The 24,614-nt window shown below is 39.0% G+C and overlaps 2 protein-coding genes across 5 annotated transcripts in view; both read left to right on the top strand.

Annotated features, from left to right (window-relative positions):
- epha6 (eph receptor A6) overlaps positions 1–14,492 on the top strand; it is a 263,546-nt gene extending 249,054 nt beyond the window's left edge. Inside the window, exons 12-17 of the mRNA XM_084725380.1 lie at positions 2,999–3,060; positions 3,579–3,788; positions 7,062–7,211; positions 10,944–11,137; positions 11,472–11,621; positions 12,634–14,492. Of these exons, the coding sequence (XP_084581506.1) occupies positions 2,999–3,060; positions 3,579–3,788; positions 7,062–7,211; positions 10,944–11,137; positions 11,472–11,621; positions 12,634–12,748 (881 nt within the window). The 3' untranslated portion in view covers positions 12,749–14,492. The remainder of the gene's footprint in view (positions 1–2,998; positions 3,061–3,578; positions 3,789–7,061; positions 7,212–10,943; positions 11,138–11,471; positions 11,622–12,633) is intronic.
- Positions 14,493–18,927: 4,435 nt separating this feature from the next.
- Positions 18,928–24,405, top strand: LOC146323133 (ADP-ribosylation factor-like protein 6). Of its 4 annotated transcripts, XM_084724118.1 has the most exons (9): positions 18,929–19,191; positions 20,405–20,455; positions 20,568–20,629; positions 20,775–20,843; positions 20,945–21,039; positions 22,017–22,146; positions 23,095–23,150; positions 23,264–23,276; positions 24,060–24,405. In XM_084724118.1, the coding sequence occupies exons 1-9, from the start codon at positions 19,069–19,071 to the stop codon at positions 24,091–24,093; spliced, it is 633 nt and encodes a 210-aa protein (XP_084580244.1). In that variant the 5' UTR covers positions 18,929–19,068; the 3' UTR covers positions 24,094–24,405. The 4 variants fall into 4 exon arrangements, with proteins under 4 accessions (XP_084580246.1, XP_084580244.1, XP_084580247.1 ...); XM_084724120.1 differs by lacking the exon at positions 20,405–20,455 and having other exon boundaries at positions 18,928–19,191; XM_084724119.1 differs by lacking the exon at positions 23,264–23,276 and having other exon boundaries at positions 18,930–19,191.
- The last annotated feature ends 209 nt before the right edge of the window (positions 24,406–24,614 follow it).

The following is a 24,614-nucleotide window of genomic DNA, read 5'->3' on the forward strand; positions in this document are numbered from 1 at the left end:
CAAATGGCTTTAGTTTGCACCAAAATGTTTTTTGACAGGCCCAGATTTCTCCCCCTGAAAAACAATTTTTTGAGCCACTGTATCAAAGGTGGTGGAGAAGTTAGTTCCATCATCATCATCATCATCATCATCATCATCATCATCATCATCCTTAAGGCCTTCCTCTTGTAAAAAAAAAAAAATAAAACATACCACACCCTTGTATTGCATGTAGTTTGTTTTTGCATGGAGGTAGAATGGTCTCATAGACCTTTTCACAGCAGCCATAGTGATATGAAATAGTAGGATCAATACAGGTGTTAACAATGACACTAATTAAGGTCTATTTAATGTAGCAGAGCCTTTACAGTTAGTCAGCATCGTAGACAGTATATTAATTAGTGGACAGAGCTCCAGGGTCTGAAAAGTGAAGCCACCAGGAGCAGATTCCACTGGCTGCAAAAAGAAGTTACTCTGCTCGTATCCTATTAGACGTGTGTGTAATTCTTGTCATGACAGCATAGAAATTCTCAAGCTATGGCCAAAAATGTTTTGTGAGGTCACAGTGACCTTTGACCAGCAAAATCTAATAACTTCATTCACTTCAGTCCAAGTGGATGTTTGTAGCAAGTTTGAAGAAATTCAAAGTACAGGAATAACATCAACAGTAAATCACATGTGTGTGTGAGAGAGATATGTTCACAAGAGCTGGATTACCCAAAAACAGGCCACACTGGTTGCTGGTGTGGAAGCATAAAAAAGTTGTGACTCACAGAGGTCCTTCAGCATATAGTCATAAATGTACACACAAAAATTAGGCTGATTGGTCCAGTTGTATAAGAGATTAGCTCTCGGTCCACTGCTCACTCACACGCAGGAGATTGCATGAGATGACGAATAGTTTCTGTGTCATCTCTTATTTTATAGTTCCATTTCTCCATTCTACTGAGAATACATAACATGTGACACAAGCCTTGCTGTTGTCCTCGTCACCTGCTGTCAACTCTCTCTCAAATGAGACGCTGACAGTAACACCAATAACACTGTTTTGATGTTATTGCCCATCTGTTAAAGCAAGTGTCATTACTTTGATGGGGTGAAGCTGTGGTGACAGATTTAGACTTGTTGTGACATGCCACAATCTGTGAAATATCTTTTTGCATCTGATTTACCTTTGCCTTTAATTTCAGTGATGCAGAAAACGTGCAACTGTTGTTGCCCAGTCTGTACTGTTTAATTGGTGAAATACTGGAAATTCAAATCATCACCGTTACACTATAAAGTGGCCCTGCACAGCTGTTTGGCATTGTGCTCTTACATTATGAAACAGAAAACATCCTACATCCTGATACTATTCCTCCCATCATGTGGTTTTTCACATTCCCATGTGAGGAAAAACACTGTCTTGAATGTGAAGTGTGATATCATGGTGTTACTTCACCACAGTAACACTTTTATTTCTGTTTCCAGCAGCTCAGAATGGTTTACAGCTCACCGGCACACGGGCCTGGACAACTGCCTCCCAGCAGTAAACCAGTCAATCTGTGACACCGTAGGGATCCTCTGTAGGGAGACAATAACATTTGGAAAGAGAGCTGGTGCTTGCACCTGTTTCTAACTAATGTTTTATGTCATGCATGGACTGAATGCTGAACAGGTCCCGTTTGGCAGGTCGGACATGTTGAGATGGAAAAGTTTTATGAATTGCGCGTCTCGAGTCCATGCATCAATCACCCACTGATGGTCTGTTTGTTTCCTCAGCCCTCACTTCCCCTTTCTCTATCTCAGACTGGCAGTTACACACACATACACACACTTATACACAGAGTGATTTTGTCAGCCTGTGTTTGCCAGAGCCTACAACTCGACTCTGAATATAATCTTAATTAATCAGAGGATCATCTGGGACCAGTGTTCCTTCACAAATATGACAGTTCATACATTTGTGCTGACCAGTCGCTCCATATTCTCCTATTATATCTGTTTGCACAAGCAAGTAAAGATGCTCATGTAACAACTTACATCTAAACATCGTTGCGTTTCGCACAGTAGTGGCCAGAAATGTGTCCTTTTTGTTGAAAACAAACAGATTCATTTAGCATGATGCACAGCTAATTTGATAGACATAATTACAGTTTTACACCAGTGGTTGTACAAAAGCTTGTTCATGTCTAAGTGGCATTTTTCGGTTGTCCACAAAGCCAGTCACATGTGTTTTAGTATCACCACTTAAAAACGAGTAACATTTGTAATTGGAGGTTTCATTTAGAGGTTTCATTGTACAATAAAAGTGTAATTCGTGATGGTTGAATTTGAATTTTAATGTCAAAAAAACACAAGACTTGTCAGACAACGAGGAAGGAAGTCGGCAAACATGACTGAACATAACTTGAATAAAACTTTAATACACCATCCGTCATGTCAGATAGATTTGTATTTGCAATGGTGGTTGTTTAACAATGAAGACAACAACTCCCATGATCCCACACTGCTTCATGACATCATAAAACTACATTTTGTGTTATTGCTTTAATGGGAAATAGACCTAGTGTCAGAATGTGCATATTGTGTGTTTAAATATATTGAATTCAAAATATCAACCATCAACAATATTTTCACTGTACCTCACTGTCATCGTTCAACAGATGGAAGTGGCTCGGGTGTCATTACATGACGTTAATATGATCTGTGGATCACATGATAGCATTGGTCATGCATTAATCTCTACACACAAGCAGACAACACAGAGCACTTATCGTTTGGCTAGTCTTTGTAAGCAGAGAGGCAGACTGGCTTAACTTAATTTCTGTGTATTTTGGTCACAAATGATCTCACAACTGGTTTGACATTGGAAAAAGTGCCCACTGACTTTATAAGCATTGATTTATGTAGCTTACATTGTGGCTTATATTCAAGTTCTGGCCACTGCAGATTGTCCTTAATGGCAAAAGATAACCATAACAGCAAAGAAATACTTTCTGGAGAAGTGAGCGTGTATGTTGTGTTCGTGTGTTTGCAGGCAGGCCTGTGATGATCGTGGTGGAGTACATGGAAAATGGATCGCTGGACTCATTCCTGAGGGTGAGTGTTGCGGCGATCAGAGAATTCAAGTGTGTTTATGTCTGTTTGTGACTTCAGGTCTTGTGGGAAATAAGCACATGACAACAACGCTGATTTAAATATGGTGTTAAAAAAAAGACAACATATCTGCTGAGGGCCTTTGTTGTAAACTTTGAAAACGACACTTTGCATGTCTTTGTTATTCATTTTTAAAACCTTGCAGGCAGATAACAAGATCACCCTTGGTTGGCTGGGGGCCAGAAAGCAGGCAGTTTGAATTTGTCTTTGTTTTGGCTTTTGAATCAGATTTTCTGCAGCATATTGTCCTGTCAATAAACTGCCAGCATAATCCTGAACAAACTATTCTGTTGCTCCGCACAAGTTGTTATTTTTTTGTCAGTGTCATTCCTTTTGTCTTTTTGTTTTTTCTCTCCAGTCTTTATCGACCCTCCTTGTCTGTGCTGTCTCTGCTTTTTTGCGATGGCTCCTTCTCTGTCAGTTCATTTTTTTTTTCTCTGTGTCCTTCTTCTCCCTGTCAGCAACATGATGGTCACTTCACTGTCATCCAGTTGGTTGGCATGCTGCGTGGCATCGCCTCGGGCATGAAGTACCTGTCAGACATGGGCTACGTTCACCGAGACCTGGCAGCTCGAAACATCCTGGTCAACAGCAACCTTGTGTGTAAAGTGTCAGACTTCGGCCTGTCCCGAGTCCTTGAGGACGACCCGGAGGCTGCGTACACAACAACGGTACACCTGACATGACCCTCTGAAACCAAGCAGCTGCTACTACTGTTATATACATAAATGCTGCTTTGTTTTGTTTTATCTTCCCAAAAAGTATGCAGTTCTATGAGAAAAACTGTCCTCCTTGTCCTTCTTGTCTTAGTGCATGTTTTAGCTCTGCAGGTACAATACTGACAGCACCAAACATCTCTGGGAATGTACACTTATACCTCTTGCGGTTGGAAAAACAACTTTTATTTAGAGACGCATTTGTGTTTAATGACAGGAAAGTTATTCAAAAGTGCTGTATGTGATATTCAGAAGCTGCAGTAGGGCCACCAGCATCTTGGACCAACACAAATGTGTGCTTTGTTTACCCTGTAAAGTTGGAAGAACAAAAAAAGAAAACGGCGCCTGAACGCACCCTGTTCATAAAACTCAGATCAAACTGTCAAACAGAGAGGTGCTGATCAAACATGGATCAAGATTATGTTACTGCATTGCCCATTTCTCACCTAAAATGTTTTTGGAAACAAAGTTTAGTGCACAGCTTAGCTGCAAGAAAGCAAGAAATATTGTGACAATTTTGTGTCCTGTTTCCAACAGAGGCTCCTGAAAGTCAGATAAAACTGTCAAACTGGGCTGCATTGATCAAATATGGATGAAGAATTTTAGTGTACTGTTTGGCTGTAATATGAGAATAGAGAACAATATATATTAATGTATTGCATTTAGTGCTAAATTTACACAAATTCATGAATGATTAAGAATTTGCCGAAGCAGTTTCACTTCCCAGCTCTCTATACAAATAAACACATTTGGAAAATGTGTTGTTGTTGTTGTTTAGGGTTAGAGAAACTTGGATTACAGCACACATAGACGGAGCGTGACTTCATTCTCTGGTCCGGACTCCATTATATCTTTACATAGCAAATAGTTGGTGGTGGTGAGGCTGAAGATCGTATATCACACTTTTAATACAGTCACTTGCAAAAGCCGTCTGAAGAGCCAGAGATGGTTTTCTTAAAGATATAACCTGCTTTCCTCATGCCGTTGATCTTAAACTTTAACAAAGATAGTGAGTATTTGGTGGATATTTCTAACTCTCATTGTCTCCGACCGTAATAACAATGCAGATGGGAACACCAGAACAATACATTGATTTAAAAACCAATACATACATCAGCGTTATTATATTTACAGAACCACAGCAGCGATATCAGCTTTTTTTCAGTTCAGTCTTATTTACTGCCAGTTGGCTGACTTCTCCCAGGCTGTTCCTGGCTTTGTGAGAGAACCTCATTAGAAGTAGAGTTGGGAGTCTTGAACTATGAAAGGCACAGGAGTAGAGACCCAGCAAACAGCAACTCAATTACAGTGATGAACTGAGTTTACCAGATACTCCCTACCAGCTGTTGTCTGGCTGATCCTCCCTGTATCACCACATTAACCAAAAACAGTCACATCTGATGTATGAACCGGCATAGACAGTATCTTGAAAATGTTTGTTGTCGTTCAGCGCCACACTTGTACCTAGAGACGGGGCTCACACAAACTTAACTTTTATTTCCTGCCAACACACCTGCTGCTGTTGAATCTCTGCACTTCTATTCTCAAAAGTAGGTACATTGTTTCCGCCATCAGTGTTGAAGAGGCATTCAGAATTTGGGCCACTTAAATTTTCCTTTCAAAGATTGTATGTGCAGACAGAAGCTTGAGACATCAGCAAACTGATGCATCGCCCTACTCTTACTTGATTAGGCTGATGAAATTTCTCTTGAGGCCAGCGGAAAAAGGATTTGCGGCACACAGCAAAAGCTAAACTTCGAAAAAAGAAAAAAAAAAGAAAAAAATACTTTTGTGCTGAAATGACGCTGTTCCGTAAATCTGTCTGAGCCCAGGGTGACCTCCATTTCCTGGTTTGTATTGAGGTTATTGTGTGAAGGAAATGCTGTGTTTATGGTTCCAAGTTTAGCTTTCTGCCTCACAAGACTGTGGTTGAAATCCGCAGAAGGGAAGTGAAGGTTGAGGTGAGGCGAGGACAGAGAAGAGAGGTGAGGACAGAGGAGAGAAGTGAGGAGAGAGGTGAGGTGAGGTGAGGTGAGGTGGAAACTGGAGGTGATAAACACAGAAATGGTTCGCCAGGTTGAGGCTACTAAGATGTTGAGATACGCTTAAAATGATTTACCAGCTGTGAAAACAGTAATAAACGTTTTTACAATCAGTGGATGTCATTCAAGGTTTACCTGTAAGTTTTTAGTATGTACTCAGTGTGCTGATACTTTCATGCAAGACTGTAGAATTGGGGAGGGGCATTTCCCTAATCCAGGGACTACTGAACTGTTCCTGGCAATAATTTTAATTTAAAAAATCCAATATAACCACTGTTGGAAGTCAGTGCATTGTGATAAAGCACTTTGCTAAGTATAGATGCAAAACAAGTTAAGTTTTTTGCTTGAAGCTGTCGTAGGCAACTGGACTTTATTTGAGGTTCTTGAAGATGTTTCACCTCACATCCAAGGGGCTTCTTCAGTTCTAACTGATTAACAGGGAGATCCAGATATTTGACCTATGGAGGGTCCTTTAACACCTTGAGAGTCATGTGAGTCATGGACTCACCCTGCCAACTTATTGATCACTGGGGTCACCTGAGTTCAAGTGTAGATGGGAGTTAAACTGCCCAGGAAGTGATCTCACAAATCTCAAATGGGTTCCATTCGAAAGAAAGAGTTTTTCATGGAAGGAACTCTTTCAGCAAGGGTTCTATGTACCATCTCATAAAAGATGATCTCTGTAAAATCTCCTGAGTGTGTTTTGGATTAAAAAACACACTGGAATATAAAAGGGCTTTCAGTAGATCCCTCTGGGCAGGTACTAGCAAAAGCCCTCAGAATATAAAAGGGTTCTCTGTAAAAAACCTCCTGAGTGTGTTCTAGACAAATCCCTTGGAATATAAAAAGTTTCTTGGCTGAACCCTCTACATGTGTTCTTGTTAGCAACCTTAGAAGGTGGAAAGGTTCTGTATAGAACCCCCAGAGAGGGTTCTTGGAGAAACTATTACACCATTGAAGGGTTTTCTGTAGAACCCCTCATAAGGGGTTCTGAGTGAAACCCTCCACAGTTGGCTCTAGATATAATCCTTTATGTTGGGTTACAACCCCCCCCCCCCCCCCCCCCCCCCCCATTTGTAACTCTGGCTCGAAGATATTTATTGCCCCCACCAACCATGACATGAAATATCTGCCCTTGCTTCATGTGTGTTTGAGTCTTTACTTTATACTTTGCGTGTATCAACAGGGTGGCAAGATTCCCATCCGATGGACCGCTCCTGAGGCCATCTCGTACAGGAAATTCTCCTCGGCCAGTGATGCGTGGAGTTATGGCATCGTCATGTGGGAAGTGATGTCGTACGGGGAGCGGCCGTACTGGGAGATGTCCAATCAGGACGTGAGTATTGTAGTCGTCACAGCGGTTGTCTATGGTGTGTTTGTGTCATATGGGAAACAAGTGAGCTGATCTGAAAAAATGTCCTTTAGTATTACAGGAAGAGTGATTACAAAAAAAAAACTCCACCTCATTATTTTCTGCTCGCTTTCCTTCCTCAATCTAAAAGCTCTCGAGTCTCACTGACTTAATCCGACAAGCTTCTGCTGCCAAGTTTCAAAGTCTCTAATACAATTTACTGCATATTCAAGGACTTATAGACAGATTTAACAGAAATGGACCTGATACCGTATAGCTTTTAGGTGATCTCAGAAAAGAAGTGGTAGAGCCACTGCGCTGAAAGAGAAGTGTTTGATGACATCTTAATTATATTTTAATTCACGCATTGGCTTTTTAACCTTTAGTTTTTATCCCTAAAATTAGCTTTATTGGTTTGAAACAGGGAAGTATTTAATTTAATATTTAGGATTTTAGAAATGCGGACATGAAGTGCCTTTATAAGCCTAATGCTTGAAGCACATGCTATGTGGCCAGCCTTTGTTGCATATCATACCCCTTTCTCTCCCCCGTTTCCGGTCCCCCTCTGCCTCTGCTGTCCAATAAAGATGGAAAATAGCCCCCAAAAAAGAAATGCTGAGGTCATCACGAGCCATGTTTATCTGTCCACAGACTGCAGTCCATAGCTACTAGAAAATAAACTTGAGACAAAACATCTGTTCTCTTGTTTGAGATTAATGTTTCTGGAACAACGTCTGACAAAACAAATTTGACTGAATTTTTTTTTAAAGAATTTCCCAAACACAACCATGTCAAGTTAAAAGTGTGCGCTCAAACAAAAGGTGAAGTGGATTTTCAGCTTGCATTATTTACTACCGTTTATGCAGTCTGTATTCATTAACCCCAAAAAGATTATACAGTTTCTGCACACCTGAAAGTGTGCAGTTTATTTATGGTGCCATCACAACCTTTCAGCAAAATCAGGCCCGGTTCTGAGGGCGTGAAAGCATTCAATGCACCCTCAGTGTAATATTTTGCACCCTCAGCTGAAATTTTAATAAACATTTAAATAAATGCCAAGTGCAAGGCGATAGGTCACACATCCATGGCAGCAGTCTGCGTACACCTCCATTTGGGAGAATATTCGGGGCGCACGAACTGTTTCAATGCTTACCTTCTGTTTTACTTCATGTATGTGCAGAAGCGCAACAAGCAACAAGGCTGGGTGAAGGTGAAAACAGATCATCAGGTGCTGTGATTGTTAAATAGTCTCTGACCAGTCACATCACTGGTCTGAAACAGCTGTGCAAATCACAGTTAAACTTGATAACTATCAAGTGATAAATATCTGGATGGATCAGTGTCACAACATGAGCACACATCACCACAAATCGGCATCCAACACTGAAGATTTTTTTTTCTAAAGAAAGAAACTGACTTGTCTTGATTATGGCACCTTGAACGTGGTCACATAGTTTAGTAATTAATGCCTGTGCACTGTGATGTGTTCCGTGGATAAAAGATGAGATACTAAAAATAAAGTTGTAAAATAGACTTTAGTAAGCCTCGGTGACCAGACGTCTCTTTCATTAAAAAAAAAAAGCAGAAAAAATGATTTATAACAGACTGATGTGATGTGTGTGGAGGTGTGTATGGTTATACTGTAGCAGCCATGTGTTGTTTTTAGACATTTTAATAACGGTGAACACTGTCAGTGGCTGTGTGTAGCAGCACAGTGCACTGGTGCAGCATTTTCCAGAGGCAACAAACATCGTTGGTGCTGTTCTGACTCATACAGCAAACTGTTACTGAAAAGGAGCGACACGTTGCATTTACTTACTGCTGTTTAAAGCTCGCACCTGTACAATTTCCACTTGCAGCTACATCAGGCTCAGTCATACTCTGTCAGTATTTGTTTGACACAGCTGCATTAGCTAACACAGAAACTGTGCTAGTGTTTTACCTAACAAGGAATGCATTAAAAACCATGATATGTCTTAAAGTGATTTTCTGGAGGGCATCTCAGTGAGCGTTCTTGGAGGATGGAAGAGACTTTTTAATGTTGTTTCCCCTCGCAAGCCTGGTTCTCTAACCTCAACACCACAGCACACTTTAATATCAATTCGGGTCCCGCTCCACTGAGTAAATTCTGAGTCTATTTTCTATTATATCTGTTAAAATTGTTGCCCTTTAACCTGCTCCCTGGCTGCGAGAGAGAAAGAGAGGGGAGTGGAGGAACAGAAATGCTGGGGAAATTCACCAAAAGGATGAAATGATGCATTAGAGGGAAAGGAAAAGGGCAGTAAAGGTCAGAGGTTCAGAGGACTTCGGTCCAGTAGAGGGGGAGTTTAAAGCTGTGGATTCAGTGTGGCTGAGCAACCCGCTGATCCCTGGGCTCTGGTCAGGGATTGGAGGGACCATGGAGGAAGCGGATCCATCCCTCTGTCCGCTGAGTGTGAAAGCTCCACCGTAATCCCCTCAACCCCTTACACACAGACTCGTACACATCTATACTCCGACACCCACACAAGGTCCCAGGGTTTGGGGAGGATTTGTGCTGTTTGGGAATTGCTTAGAAGTGCTTTCCAAGGCAAAAGGCCAGCCAAGCCGCAAAAGCAGCCAAACACTATCTCATCCTGGTCAGCCACTTACCACAGCTCCCTGCAAAGATACATGGATCTCTACATTCTCACTGACTCACAGATATGATATGGAGATCTGCTGTATGGAGACTACAGCAATACACACTTATCAGCTCAGATAAAGAAGGAATTTACGCTTGCATCCGGTACATGTTGGATTCGATTGAGAGTGCAGATTAGGTTTTGGCACATTAATTTAAAAAAAGAATAAAGTTCAAACTTATTTGTACTACACAGAAAAACAAACATCCAAGGAGGAGGTTATGGGAAATGGTAAAAGCTTACAAAAGCATTAAATGTGATGATGCTTCCTGTTTTGCCTTAATTGCTCTGTTGGTCTCATCAATTATTTCTCTGACTCATGATGAAGGATCAAGTGTCTTCACTGCAGGCTTAAAATTGGACAGGCAGAGCTATTATTAATGCATCTTAAAGGGGCCTGAATCGATTTTTCTTGCAATAAAAATGTATCAAATGAGTGAGTGAGTATGGTATGTGAAATGGGTGGCTCATAGTGATGACAGAGAATTATCACCTCAGCTTTACAGAGTTTCATCTTAGTGTATAGATCTTTAGTGTAAATAGGCAAAAGTTTTGCTATATCACCTTTAAATGGGATGATATGTCAGTGTTGTGTTGTACTTTGCGCAATGTGAACATGGTTAACAATGCTAAACATCAGAAAATCTGAAAATGGGATCTCCTCAGCAGATATATGAAGGACAGACATTCATTATGCATTTAAATTGTTTTAAAGAGTTCTCATACAATTTGAAAAGTAAGACCAACTTGTATCACTATAAAACTTTGTAAATTTAACTCTAGATCCACAGATCTTACATGCAAATCCATATAATGCCAATAAATGTTATCTTTTTCAGTGGATTAATTGTGTTTGTCTGGTCTGCTGCATAAAGAAACCAAATCAATTTAGCTTTTAAACTGTTCATGAGTTAACTGATATGACACAGAGAAGAGGTCTCTAACTTTAACTTTCAAACCAAATAGATCCCTTTTCAGGCTAAATAAATTTGAAAGCAGCAGCCGTCATCCACATTTAGACTTCATCTTTCATCACATCCAACTGTCTCTCCAGGTGATTCTGTCCATTGAAGAGGGCTACCGGCTGCCTGCACCGATGGGCTGCCCCGTGGCCCTACACCAGCTGATGCTGCACTGCTGGCAGAAGGAGAGGAGTCATCGGCCCAAGTTCACCGATGTTGTTTCCTTCTTGGATAAACTGATCCGTAACCCCAGCAGCCTGCTGCCACTGGTAGAGGACATTCAGAGGTACAGAACTGAAGAGTTCCTTGAATCAAATTAAATGTAAATGCACTGTACGCGACCTGGGGCCATATTTGTCAAGCATAAGGAAGTACTGTTACCTCAGAGCAGAACTTGAGTTATTTGAGTTACAATAAACAGGGAGCTATGATGTGACATTTCTCTTAAATCCAGGCAAAAATGAGTTTGACTTTCCTGGTTAAGAAAGTTTATGAAATGCTTTCACTCCTACACCTAAAAGTGGGGACCAAGACTTTAATCCAGTGGTCCACCTCCGAGCTGCTTTAGAAATACTAGCAGGATCTGACAATATCTGTTTTTTGTTTGTTTCTTCTATTAGTCTACCAGAGTCTCCGGGGGAGGAAATGGACTACCCGATGTTTATCTCCATCGGAGACTGGCTGGACTCCATTAAGATGAGTCAGTACAAGAGTAATTTCATGGCAGCAGGCTACAACACATTGGATTCTGTGGCGAGGATGAGTATTGAGTGAGTACAAAAGCCAAATCATAACCATTATTAAATGGCTTGATACCAGATAGGACCTATCTCTTTAGCAGTAGTAATAACCTAAAGGGGCAAAGTTTGTTTATTAAGACAGACTGTGAATGTCTCTTGATGATGATGTCAAAGTGATATGTCCAGGGTCATAGATGTATATATGTTGACGTTGCATTGAACACATCTGTTAAGACAAAAACTGGGTTAATAAACAGCCTTTTAGGTTGTGGATTTGCTAGCTTAACCAAAAAGTGAAGAGACGACACAATGCGAACCAACAAGAACACACATCAGGCACACAACACTCTGAGTGATGCAGGAAATAAGGTACGATCCCCGGATTAAATACCAAGTTTTTAGGCAGTTCTTATCAGGCAGGGAGGGTCAAATGAAAGATGTTATCTAGTTGCATTATGGGTTTTGGGAAGTGACTCATACAAGGGACTAAAAGTCAGGATATTTCAGCCTCCGTTGCTTTGATTCTTTCATTCTGTTTCTCACAAGCTCCCAAACTTTATGTAAGTGTAACACTAAATTGCGAAGATGACTGTTTAATTGATTCAGTTTTATCTCATAAAGTGAATTTTCTTACATACAGACTAGATGTTCTATAATGCGCACCTGTTTAAACAGCTGTATGTGCAAATGAAATCCTCTGAAAGATCCAGCATGAAGTTCACAGTGTGAAATAACAACTGACTACACTAAACCACAGGGTGTACAAACAATCAAAAAAAAAAGCAAATCGATTTTGAGACAGTTGCAACATCTATAATTGATACTTAAAACAAGGAAAACAATTTCTTTCATAATCTTTAGTGTACAAATTTGAAAAAGAAAAAAGTACTGACTAACTTTTACCAGTGTAAACGTCTCCTACTCAGAGGGTCTCCTCAGAGAAAACAAGGCAATGAATGAAGTCAATAAAAAGTCCTCACAAGTTAAAGTGTTTTGTGTGTGTGTGTGTTTGCGTGTGTTTGTGTTCCCGCTCTCGGCCTAGAGATGTGAGGCGCCTTGGGGTGGAACTGATCGGCCACCAGAGGCGGATCATCAGCAGCGTACAGACCCTCCGCCTTCAGCTACTGCACGAACAGGAGAAGGGTTTCCATGTATGAGGACACCCTTTAACACAGCCTGGGACAGACAGATAGATGGACCGGACGGAAGTGAAGTTTAGACCGTTGGATAGACAGTCTACAGCCTGTGCCTGAGTCTGAACCCTTCATACAGGAGGTCATTGGACAGACTACCACGGCGGACTGCCCCCTGGTCTCCCTCACATCCAGTAGTAACAGACGTTTTCCTACTATACACCCCTTACCCAGAATACCTGGTTGTGCCAGACGATTCCAGACTTTGCAGACTGGCCCAGGCCCTCACTTTAGGGGAATGTAATGCCTTGTTGCAGCAGCAGTACTTTGTGTGTGGAGCAACAATATCTAGAGATGTAGATTTGCAAACGTAATCTACTGAATCTTCTGACTCTTATTTTCGGTTGTTGTTCTTTTCTCGCTCCGAGTCGTGTGCTCATGTAGCTGCTATCAGGTGTGCAATCAAAAAATTTTGTCTTTTGAAAAACAAAAAAAAACAAAAAAAACTTCAATATTTTTAATTTTTGCAGTTTGATAATTTATCATGAAGGTTTATTTGCATTGCTTTAGTTTACCCTCTCTCCAGAGAATCTGGTACGCTAATACTTGAAGAACGACGCGAGAAGCAAGCTATGGAGATTTCTTGAATGTTTAAAAGTGTATAGACAATTAATCGATAATTATTATCATAACCTAATATCTATATATGTGCAGTCCTGTATGTGAAAGCCCTAGTAAATCTGGATCTTATTTAATTAAGATGTTTTATTTATTTAAGATTTTTATCCAAATCAGCAATACAGTATTATGCAGTCACCTCAGTATCTCAGAGAGAGATAAGGAATCGTGCAATGAGAGACCTCTTGTTGACATGGAAACACGAGGCTCACACAACACCATCCACCTGTTTTTACTGTCACGCGCTAAGCTCGCAGAACTGGATCCGTTGCCTTCATATGAACAACCATACAAGTCTATTCTGACAGTTTTTAGTAACCAGTGTACTCACAGTCATGTGACGAGCCTGACTTTTTTGGATTGCGAATGTTAAACATTGCCTGAAAGTACACAATCTCCACTGTCTTAACATATGAATGTTCACAAACTTTAGATATAGATAGGAGATGTTTCAAATGGTCTGGAAACTTAACATGGACTTATATGGTTCTTCAGAGTTAGCAGTCATACACACTCATTGTTTCTTTTTGCCTGCACACACACTAAAATAGGCAGTGGACTGCACCTCTGGGACAAAGTTGATCCAAGATGTCAGAGCAGGAAAATCCACTGGACGGTGCAAAGCTACGGGTTGTGGCAGTGTGGGAAACCAGTGTACATAGTCTGAAATGGAAAACTGTGGGTTCTGCAGTAGATGATGTCAAGTTGTCAGATGTTTGCCATTGAAATCAACATTTTTCTTCATTCTCCAAGTGAATAGGCTGTGCTGCAGATTATAACTAGTTGAGTTGGGTATATGAATAGAACTAGTTAGTTGAGTTGGAGGCAGCAGAAGTAGCTAAAAAAGTTTTGTGTGATCAGGACAGAGTTGACAGAGCGGCAGAGAGAGTGAATCAGTCCCTCCAGGAAGTTGTTTTTAGTTTACTTTTTCATGCAAATTCAACCAATCCCTGTGAATTCTGCACAACCTTGCAATTGTGTCAAATCGCCACAACTTTTCTGCAAATTTGACCAAGTTCCACCGATCATAGCAGTCACCCGCACCATCATCATACATGTACATCTCGATGAATTGACTCAATTTTGATGTTTGTTTGAAAGTTTGAGAGTTTGTTCATATCTTCATTTTTTTTTTTTTTTTGTCATTGTTATTAACATTTATCAATGCTTTGTGCACTTTAATAGTTTATAATTTTGTGTTTGCTGTTCTGACTGAGTTTGAGCTTCTTTCTTTAAGGGTGGTGCACTTCTTCATTTACAAATAAAGCATATTTTGTTAGAATTTTTGTAATCCTGAGCCTTTTTGGTAAGGTTACTTGGAACACTCAGAACAGACTGTGGTTTTATTCTCACAGGAACAAGTTGCCTCTGATTATTAATGGATTATACCAAAAAATTGCAATCACAACTTTTTGCAATTGCCCTTTGCTAAGCCCCTCCTGTGAATAGCAACTGTCCAATCATAGGTTAGCAACAATAACTAGAGCGCCGCAGGCCTGTCAAGCTTAGCATTTCTCTACATGTTGAAGCGGTGTGCATGCTAGCTCTCTTAGACCGGGTCTAAACCGGGTTAGTTTACCTCTGATTTCTCTTCCTGACTGTGGTCCGGTTGGTCTGACTGGGTGACTGTCTCAAGGTCCACTGCACTAATCTAATCCCTGGGCTTCCTTTTCCCACATTAATGAGTGTATTTCTGCATTCAACCAGTGTTTGCCAGGATGCACGTTTAGCCTCAGCCTGTTTGCATTAACACTGTATCATACACACAGTTGTTAAATAACTTTACATATGTCAGATCCTTTTACAGGGTTCTCATTCTAAAATATGTCAGATGGAAACATGAAAAAAATCAGCTGGAGATGGACTTTTCAGCTGACTCGAGGAGTTTAGGTATTAGCATTAGCTTACAGCTACACTCATGAAATCTGCTAGCAAGAGTCAGCTAGAAATAAGAGGCTGCTTCAGTTTACCTCTCTGTGGAATCAAAGACTGAGTTTCTCCCAGTGTCAACATTAAATCTGCCACCGATATTAAAAATACTGCATATGAGCAGTGCAACTATTAAAAGCTTGACACGTAACAGTAACTAGGGAGGGCAGGGCTTAGCAAAGGGTCGATTTCTTTGCAAAAAAAACAGCTAAAAAGATTGCAACATGCATCACAATTTTTTATAAAAGTTGGGCCACAACTATCCCAAAATCCTGGAGGGACTGGCAAATGACTTTCTGGAGGGCGGAGAGAGAACGAACATAAACAGCAGCATCATAACTCATCGTGTGTCATTCAACAGTAACACACACGCACACACTCACACACACACACACACACACACACACCGGCATACACACACAGAATGCCTTACAGTCCGTTAACCATGCAAGACAGAAACACTTCAGAGTAGTTCATAAGTATCCGCGCAGTCACAGGACCTAGCCATTAGTTTGAGTTGTATTCCATATTCCAGAGAGCGACCTGCCCCTCTGCAGCTGTGGGTTTTTTCATAAAACTGGGGCTCGGTGATTAATGTCGAAGGCGATCTGGATCTAGAGATCTGTGCCTTTCGGTCACAGCACAATTATGCATCCAGGCCTTCCGGAGTGGAAAAGACGCACGCACACATCCAAACACACCTATACACACACACACACACGCTCACGTTCACCACCCCTCTACAGATTATGGAGAATATCAGATGCTGTTTGTTTAGCATGTTCTACTGCTGAGCAATGTTAGGACGTTCTTTTGTACAAAGTACAAGTATACTTATAATTCTTGTATTTTATTTTTCTATAATTTCCAAAGAGATGTTGTAGATCTTGCACACTGTAAGAGGCAGTTACAGCGAATATTTATTTGCAAATAAAGATGAACAGTTCTGGTGGTTGACTGCTCATTTCATTTTGGGTTTTTTTTTTATTTGTAACTCGGGCAAGCAAAGAGGATGAATCAGAATCCATTCAGAGGGAAAAATGTAACTTGATATCTTTCAGGTTGTGAAATGTCAATCGTTTCGGTGCTAAATCAAAGAAACCTTGCAGGAGTAGTGTCTTCAGTGAAGTGGTTCCGATCCTTTCTCCTTAAGGGACCCCTTTTCTATCACTGAGTGAACCAACGACCCCTGACTAAGTGACATATTTCATGGATATTTCATATTATATTCAATGCAAACCAATAACAGTACAGAATAACTGATAAACACAGATTATTTCCTGACAATATTACATCAGGGATTAGTTTTCCTGGTGTTTTTAGGCAGTTTCCGTACAATCCTCTGTCTTAGTTATGTTTTCCTAATAGGTTTCCTTTTTGACAAATTCAGCTTTTTTTCATCCTGACACTTGGCCATCGTTCTTTCAGCTCTTGTTGGTTATTTTACTTCATGTTTTACTAGTGCAGGACGAGGCTTGTTCAGCAGAGAGTGAATGCTCTGTGAAAATAGCTGGTGTTCAGGACTTCACTCCCCTTATCTGGTAAGATTTTGCAGAAGTTTAGATCTTTAATAATATTCTTACACCCCTTAAAATCATCAAAGCCTCGCAATCCCCTTTGAAACTTTGGTGACCCCTAGTGGGGATCGGCACCCCAAGGTTGGGAACCAGTGCTTTAGTGAATATGACTTAATTTACCAAATCAAACTGAGTTACACTCGTCTCTTTAATTTGACATTTTTTAACATAATCTACCACATTAACAAAATATATAATCAGAATAATCTTGGATTACTTTAAAATCAAACATTGAAAATATTGCTTTATGCAAAAAATGGATGCAGCCACTGAGTTCTATAAATATTCTGTTTTTCTCTTTAAACATCTCAAAATATTTTCAATGCAGTACTTACAGATGGTTAGATCAGATTACAGGTTACAAAACAGTAGGTTACTGGCACAAACTACAGATGTGCTGTTTGTTTTCTACAGCATGTGGGATGCTGGGAACTTTGCTCTTGTAATGCAAGAGAAGCACTTACTCAAAATATTCATCGTCATCATGTAAATAAAAATGAATAAAAACTCCATTATTCATTAATCACAATTAAAACAATTACTTAAGTTATCATTAACAAAACTGGTAACCTGAGAGGAGTAACTTATGTCAGACAAACTTAGATCATTCAATATCATGAAAAAGAGAAAACTGACATATTTTAAAGATCTAATCCAAAATGCAATCAAGTAATCTGTGACGATGTCACTATACACTAATTACACATTTTTCAAATGTAATTGGGGCTGATAGTCACTTCCCGTTGTAATTTGATTACATAATCCCAACTACATGTAATCCATTATTTCTCAACCCTGCACAACTCCTCAACCTGGCAGCTTTCATGAAGTTGTACACGTGACTGATGACCAAAAGATGGAGCTGTTGGACCACTGACCAGCTCCAGACCTGCCATGTGACATTCCCCTCATCATTATGAAAATATATTAAATACAAATTAATTCACATTACTTACATGATTTTTTTTTTTTTTTTTGTGGGGGGGGGCAATTTTCCTATAATCAGCCCATATTGCACTTGAAACACATATTGTATAGTTAGTGTAATTAGATTATAGTTAGGATTACTTGATTACACTTTTGATTATATCTTTAAAATATGGCATTTTAAATTTATTTATTTATTTTTTTTCATAATAACCAGTGCTGTATTACATTTTTTGAGCTGTTTAAGGAGAAAAAAAAGAATATTTGTAGAACTCAGATTGCTGTGACTTTGTCTATTTTTTAGTATAAGGTGCAATATTTTCACATTTTTTGTAATCCAATGGATTATATTACCAATTATATATATATTTTTTTTAATTTGTCATGCAATTTATATTCAGTAGCTAATGACATTTCAAAGTAATCTGACCCAACCCTGTCTGTGTACATGTATAAATTTTTATCACATGGCTTTATTTCATACTGAATTCTGATTGGTCAGTTACAGCATTCTAAAGTCTTTCTGTATAAGCAGACTGTTGCTATGAAAATTAGACCGTTGCTATGGACACAGTTCTGATCATAGACTCTGGAGGAGCACTATAATAATTTTTGAATCCATAAATTAAATTTAAAATAAAAATTTGTGTCAAAGTATTGACTTTTTGTGGGTGGTAAGTAACCATGTAACAAGAGGGGTAATGCACAGTGAGCAGATCATTATGATGAAATAAACCCCTTCAGGATGATTAAGCAATAATGAGAAGCTCACTGTACATTATCTCTTAAATATGACCAAGTTTTACAACATTTATGACCTTGCTTGTCCTTTCTCACTGTGAGGTAAACAACAACACCATCACAGATTGCCTGAATTAGTGTAAAACGCAGAGACTGGCTCAACAGATTGATAGTGGCTCCAATTAAGGCGAAGTAAGGTAGGATGGGGGGCTGGCAGGCTTCATACTCCTCGATTGGGTCACCGGGTGTTTCACAGAGCTTAATTCGCTCTAATAGGATTACCTGTCACAAGCTGGGATGCCCAGGCGGCTTCTCAGCTTGTGAGCCCACTCACAGCGAGAACCTGGAACACACTCCCCACGGCTATGTCTATCTTTATTGTTTGTTTCCGTGAGAATTTGCAAATTTAGTCTTTTTAATTTCCACTAGTCAGACTATCTATGGGGTGATGCGTTAATTTTTTTTTTAACAGTGTAGAGTTAATCAGGTCTAATGGGGCTGCTGGATAAACTGTCAGGCTGGCTCGGCCTCAGGAAGAAAGAGGTCAACGTTTTGTGTTTGGGTCTGGACAACAGCGGCAAAACTACCATCATCAACCAACTCAAACCTTCTAATGTAAGTACATGAAACTGGGTCTTATTGTGGGTACATATTGATACTTAAAGGGACAGTTCACCCCAAAATCAAAAAGACATATTATTCCCCTGGCCTGTGGTACTATTTATCCATCTAGATAGTTTTGGTGTGGAGATATCAGAGATGTCTGTCTTCTCTCAAATATAATGGAATTAGACTTCTGGTGCTCAAAGAACCAAATACATACATTTAAAAAATACTCATTCTAATTGTTCCTTTTTGGACATAAAATGTTAATGTTAAAGTGTCTCACTGTCTGTTTGTTCCATGTTTTCTACTACATATTATCTCTGTGTGTGTGTGTGTGTGTGTGTGTGTGTGTGTGTGTGTGTGTGTGTGCAGGGAAACTTACTACAACTTGCACACTAACTTTAACTCATAAGTTTTGAAAAAGTTTGACCAACATCTGATCTTCTGTTGAATTTACTTTTTCTTCGTCAGGTAAACCTAAATCTTTGACTTTTAGAAAAAACCCAAATGTTGCATTTCAACAATTATTTAGCAAACCCACTAAGTGAATGATGGTTAATATCAGGCACCCAAATAATGACAAATAAGTTTCACAGCTCACTGTGGCCATTTTTTTTTCAAGTTTGTAAAACTCAAAGATTCAAGTTTATCTAAAGACAAAAAGTAAATTATCTAAACTAAAATATTATAGATGGACAACATTTTAAGAAGTTAATTTTAAGACTTTAGAGTTTGAGTTGGGCTCAACACTCAAAAATCTATTACAGTAAGTTGCCTGAAAATTTGAGTTGTCTCAACCTTTTTTTTTTAACAGTGTGCGTGAATCTGCTCACAACAAGGGCTTTGGATTATCTTGAGCAACTGGGTCATGATTTCTCGAAAGAGACGTTGACTTTCGTGGTTCTTCGAGCACCACAAGCCAAGTGCCATCTAATTCCATTATATAGGAGAGAAGGCAGATGTCTCTGCAGCTCCAGAACTCCGCAACTGACGCCAAAACAATCTAGATGGATAAATAGTAATACAGCCCAGTGGGAAAATATCTGTTTTTGATTTTGGGGTGAACTGTCCCTTTAATTTACAGCATTACAGTGAAATGTAATACCTGTTCTGTGTGTAGTCCTGCCATGTGGCTCCACAAAGTTATGCAAAATCTTGTGAGAAGGCCTGTCGAAATCTCCTCCATTTTCACTGCAATCATTCACTGATTGCTTGTTTTCAGCATTCGAATCATTTAGGCCCACTGTCAGAAGAGTGGAAACATGTTAGTCAGGTAAAGCCCACACCATACTTTCCTCATACTGTCTCCTTGTTGACATACTTTTGCTGTTACTTGTCTGTTTTTGTGTGTTTGTGTTTGTGTTTGTGTGTGTGTGTGCATGCAGACGCAGGCACAAGAAATAGTCCCAACAATTGGCTTCAACATTGAAAAGTTCAAGAGTTCAAGGTAGAATCCTATAGACATTTATGTTTATATTTTTTATATTATTCATGCGTATTTATTCGTTTTTGACTAGTTTGCAGACATGAAATTAAAAATGGCTGATACGTATCATTCTAACATGTTTCTCTGTTTCTCTACGTGCATGCAGCCTCTCTTTTACAGTCTTTGACATGTCTGGGCAGAGCAGATATAGAAATCTATGGGAGCATTACTACAAGTATGAAACACATCAATCATCATCATCAGCTCTTAAAGTTAAATCACGCTACGCCAACATGACGCTGCGTCAATTCTAACTTCTTCTCTTGTCCTCTTCAGAGAAAGTCATGCCATCATATTTGTCATTGACAGCGGTGACAAACTGAGAATGGTTGTTGCCAAAGAGGAGCTGGATACTCTTCTCAATCATGAAGGTACAAAACACCTGCAATATATTATATAAAACACAGTACTGGTACTGTAATTAGTCTTTCTAGTAAGAAGTATAATTGATATGTGGCATTTCATTAAAAAATACACATTAGCAGGCATGGTTCAGGGTTCATTATATAATGGAAGTAATGCAGTTTAAATGAGTATTTGCATTTTTATTTGCATTAGCATCACTGTTAGCACTGTCCTGGGTTTCAGTTGTGAGTATCCTATTGTCTAAATCAGAGAGTTCTCAAACTCTTTGTGGCTTTCAGAAGCAGAAAACAGTTCTCACCGACCTCCTTCGCAATGGAAAAATAATGGAAGTCACTGGTTGTCAACTTTGTTTACATAAAATTCTGCTCGTTTTTTGTCCATCATTATTATTATTTGACGAAATTATCACACTTAAATGTTTCGGTGCCACTTTATAATAAAACTACCCTTATAAATCATTTATATATAAAAAGTGCAGCAGCAACCTGTTGCTTGAAAAACAGTGAGCCCACATTTATGTGTACTGTTCGACCTCAGACTTTTTCTTTTCTTGTTTTATTGGTTAATAAGTGACTATCATTTAACCACAGTCAGCATATCTTAATGGTCATAAGTTTCTTTTGGCACGTCCAGTTAACAGATTCATACGCTAAGATATTCTCTGCATGCATCATTTCACATTTTAAAATAAACCCCCGTTCTGTCAGCTATAAATGGTAACAAAAATCACTACAAAGATTTTAGCAGTAAGCAGTAACTGGATCTTGCCAAATAGTGAGCCCACATTGATGTATGTAAACTGTGTTAGTTACTAATTATTTATAAAGTGTTTCCAACCTAATCAAACCTAATTTATAAATAATTTGTAAAGGTAATCTTATTGTCAAGTGATACCAATATATTCAAGATCCACACTGACTATAAACTCTCTGCTGACACTTTTTTTTATCTAATTGGTCTTCATGTCTGTCTTGTTATCCAGATATCCGCTGCAAAAAGATACCAGTGTTGTTCTTTGCTAACAAGATGGATCTGCGGGACGCCATGTCTACTGTCAAGGTCTCACAGATGTTGAGTTTGGAGAACATCAAAGACAAACCCTGGCACATCTGGTAAAGTATCTGGCAAAAACAGGTTGCACCCTGTCATCCCAGACTAGTATTTACAGATAGGTGGCATCTAATTCTCAATTAATCAACAGGTTTGGTTCATAAGATGTCAGAAAAACGTTAGAAAGCGTAACTAGTGTTTTGTTTTGTCTACAACACAAAGATATTTGGCTTGCTGTCTTTGAGGACTAAAGAAACTATTCACATATTCACATTTGAGAAGCTGAAAGCAGAGATTTTGTACATTTTATCTCAAAAGAAACGAATCACAGCTATTAATTAGCTGATTATAAAACTAGGTGGAGATTAAATTAATATTTGCTGCAGCTCTTTTTTACGGTGGTTCATTATTTCTTCTGTTTCTGTGACCACAGTATGGACCTTTTTCACAGCAGCCATATTGATATGAATTAATAGGGTAATGATGAATCTTACTGATGAACCTCAGTTAGCACAACATCTGTGTTTGCCCAACTATTTCATGTCAAAATGGCTGAGGTGGAAAAGGCCTGTCACCTATAGAGACAGCGTGAGTGAAGTGAAGTGCACTTGGATTAAATTGGCTGATCTGTCGCATCCCCATCTGCAACATTTTGTGCCTCTAGAGTTAAAGCTTAAAGTCTTAAACAGAGACCGACCAGGCTTGTTTACTCACTTGTGACTTCCTGGGTTGTTTCCAGTGTCCGCTAATTTGTCCTTTCCTCCTTGACTCGGGTTAAATATTATTAGGATGCGCCACACCAAGCAGTTATTCAAAAGCCACGGCTCTTTTTATATAAGTGTGTTTTCCACCCTGTTTACTTATTAGACAGATGGAAGGCAGGTGGATTAAGAGCTAGACAGATTTAAACATCCAGGATCCAAGAAAAGTCATGAGAAAGTGAACGTGTGCCACAAGGAGATTAACTCCTACACATCTCCTTGTTTTTGTTTTGTTTTTTTATTTCAAAGTGCCAGCAATGCCATCAAAGGAGAAGGCCTACAGGAAGGGCTGGACTGGCTACAAGGTAATACATCTGTTCAGTAATAAAACTGTCATACTGGACCAAAAAAACTGTGCCTAGAATTTCAATGTCAATGACAATATTAAGAAATGTCTGTTTTTTATATATACCCACAGAACAAATTGCACAGTAAGTATCATAATGTTGTCTGTAAAGTGACCGTGGTGGTAGATTGTGTCTCATTGTCTCTCTGGATGGGATTTAAGTCATGGGAGGATATATGAGCACTGAAAAGAAAAATCATGTAATACTGAAGGGACAGTTCACCCAAAAATACATTTTTTTTCCTCTTATCTCTGGTGTCATTTATCCATATAGATAGATTTGGTGTGAGTTTTGTTCATTCCATGCACTCTCTGTTTATTATTATCTGAGTGAGTTCTATTTTCCATCTTATGTTATGCATTCTGCTTTTGTCCTTATTTTTATTTATCTTACGTTTTCCAGTATTATCAAGTGGGTTTTATCCACATAATGATGCATTCTTATTTTTACACATGGGTTTTTATTTTTCATCTTATTTTATGGCATTATATTCCTGTTTTTATGTCCATTCTGTCTTTTTTATGTGAAGCACTTGGTGCATGTAATTTCTTTGTTGTAAAGCACTTCTTTTGGTCTTTCAGCGCCACAAACCATCTAGTTCCATTATACTGTGAAGAAGGCAGAGCTGATACCTCCAAAACCTGGCCCTTCGTTTTTGATTTCAGGGTGAACTGTCCCTTTAGACATGGCCCACAGAAACAATCCCATCCAAATAAGGCTTTTGTGTCATATATGCTACAAATCTTTCAGTTATTTTTGATCCAATTGCAAGTAAAGCTAATGTGTTGCGTCCATTTCCTGATGTTACTTCTCACAACCATATTTCAATAAAAAAATAACTTTTAATAACTTTTTATCTCTTGCCAGATCATATCAAAACAATGAACAAATGAATGAGTGAAAAGCCTGCGACCATGGACGCCATGTGGACGTGGTAACTGGACGTCACTCACTTGCAGTATTCATCACACTTGATGTTGTAGGCCTTAAACTCCAATGTCAAATAGCCTAGTATTTCCTGTGCGTGCTACAACTTTGACACCATGTTTCTTTGAAGAGAAACTCCTGCTGATAATATAATTTGTATACAACTACTCTGATTATTTAAGGTGGCCACCAATAGTTAGTTACACTTATTTTCAACATCACTGCTGACAAAAATGCAGTCAGAATAACAATGTAATCTGAAAATATAAATAATATTGTTTCTGTAACATTTAAACATTTTTATCTGAAGCTTTTTTTATTCCATGACTCATGCTTTAATTTATTTCATCAACTGAACTCTTTTTTTGTTTTGTTTGTCTGGTTTTTTTTGTCTTTTTTTTGAAAATGAAAATGCTGTCAGTGCTGAATATTGTACTATCTGGAGAAAAAATAAAAGCTTGTTGTTTGCTGAGTTTCTGCTTTTAGTTACCATAT

This window comes from Lutjanus erythropterus, chromosome 8 (genome assembly GCF_056507025.1).
Source record: "Lutjanus erythropterus isolate fLutEry1 chromosome 8, fLutEry1.hap2, whole genome shotgun sequence".
Classification (NCBI taxonomy): domain Eukaryota; kingdom Metazoa; phylum Chordata; class Actinopteri; order Lutjaniformes; family Lutjanidae; genus Lutjanus; species Lutjanus erythropterus.

What these genes read in the sequence shown, in the direction of transcription:
- LOC146323133 (XM_084724118.1), top strand. Translation starts at nt 19,069, where the DNA reads ATGGGGCTGCTGGATAAACTGTCAGGCTGGCTCGGCCTCAGGAAGAAA. An exon ending in AGTGGAAACATGTTAGTCAG is followed by an intron (nt 20,456 to 20,567) that starts GTAAAGCCCACA and finishes GTGTGCATGCAG; the next exon opens with ACGCAGGCACAAGAAATAGT. An exon ending in CTATGGGAGCATTACTACAA is followed by an intron (nt 20,844 to 20,944) that starts GTATGAAACACA and finishes TGTCCTCTTCAG; the next exon opens with AGAAAGTCATGCCATCATAT.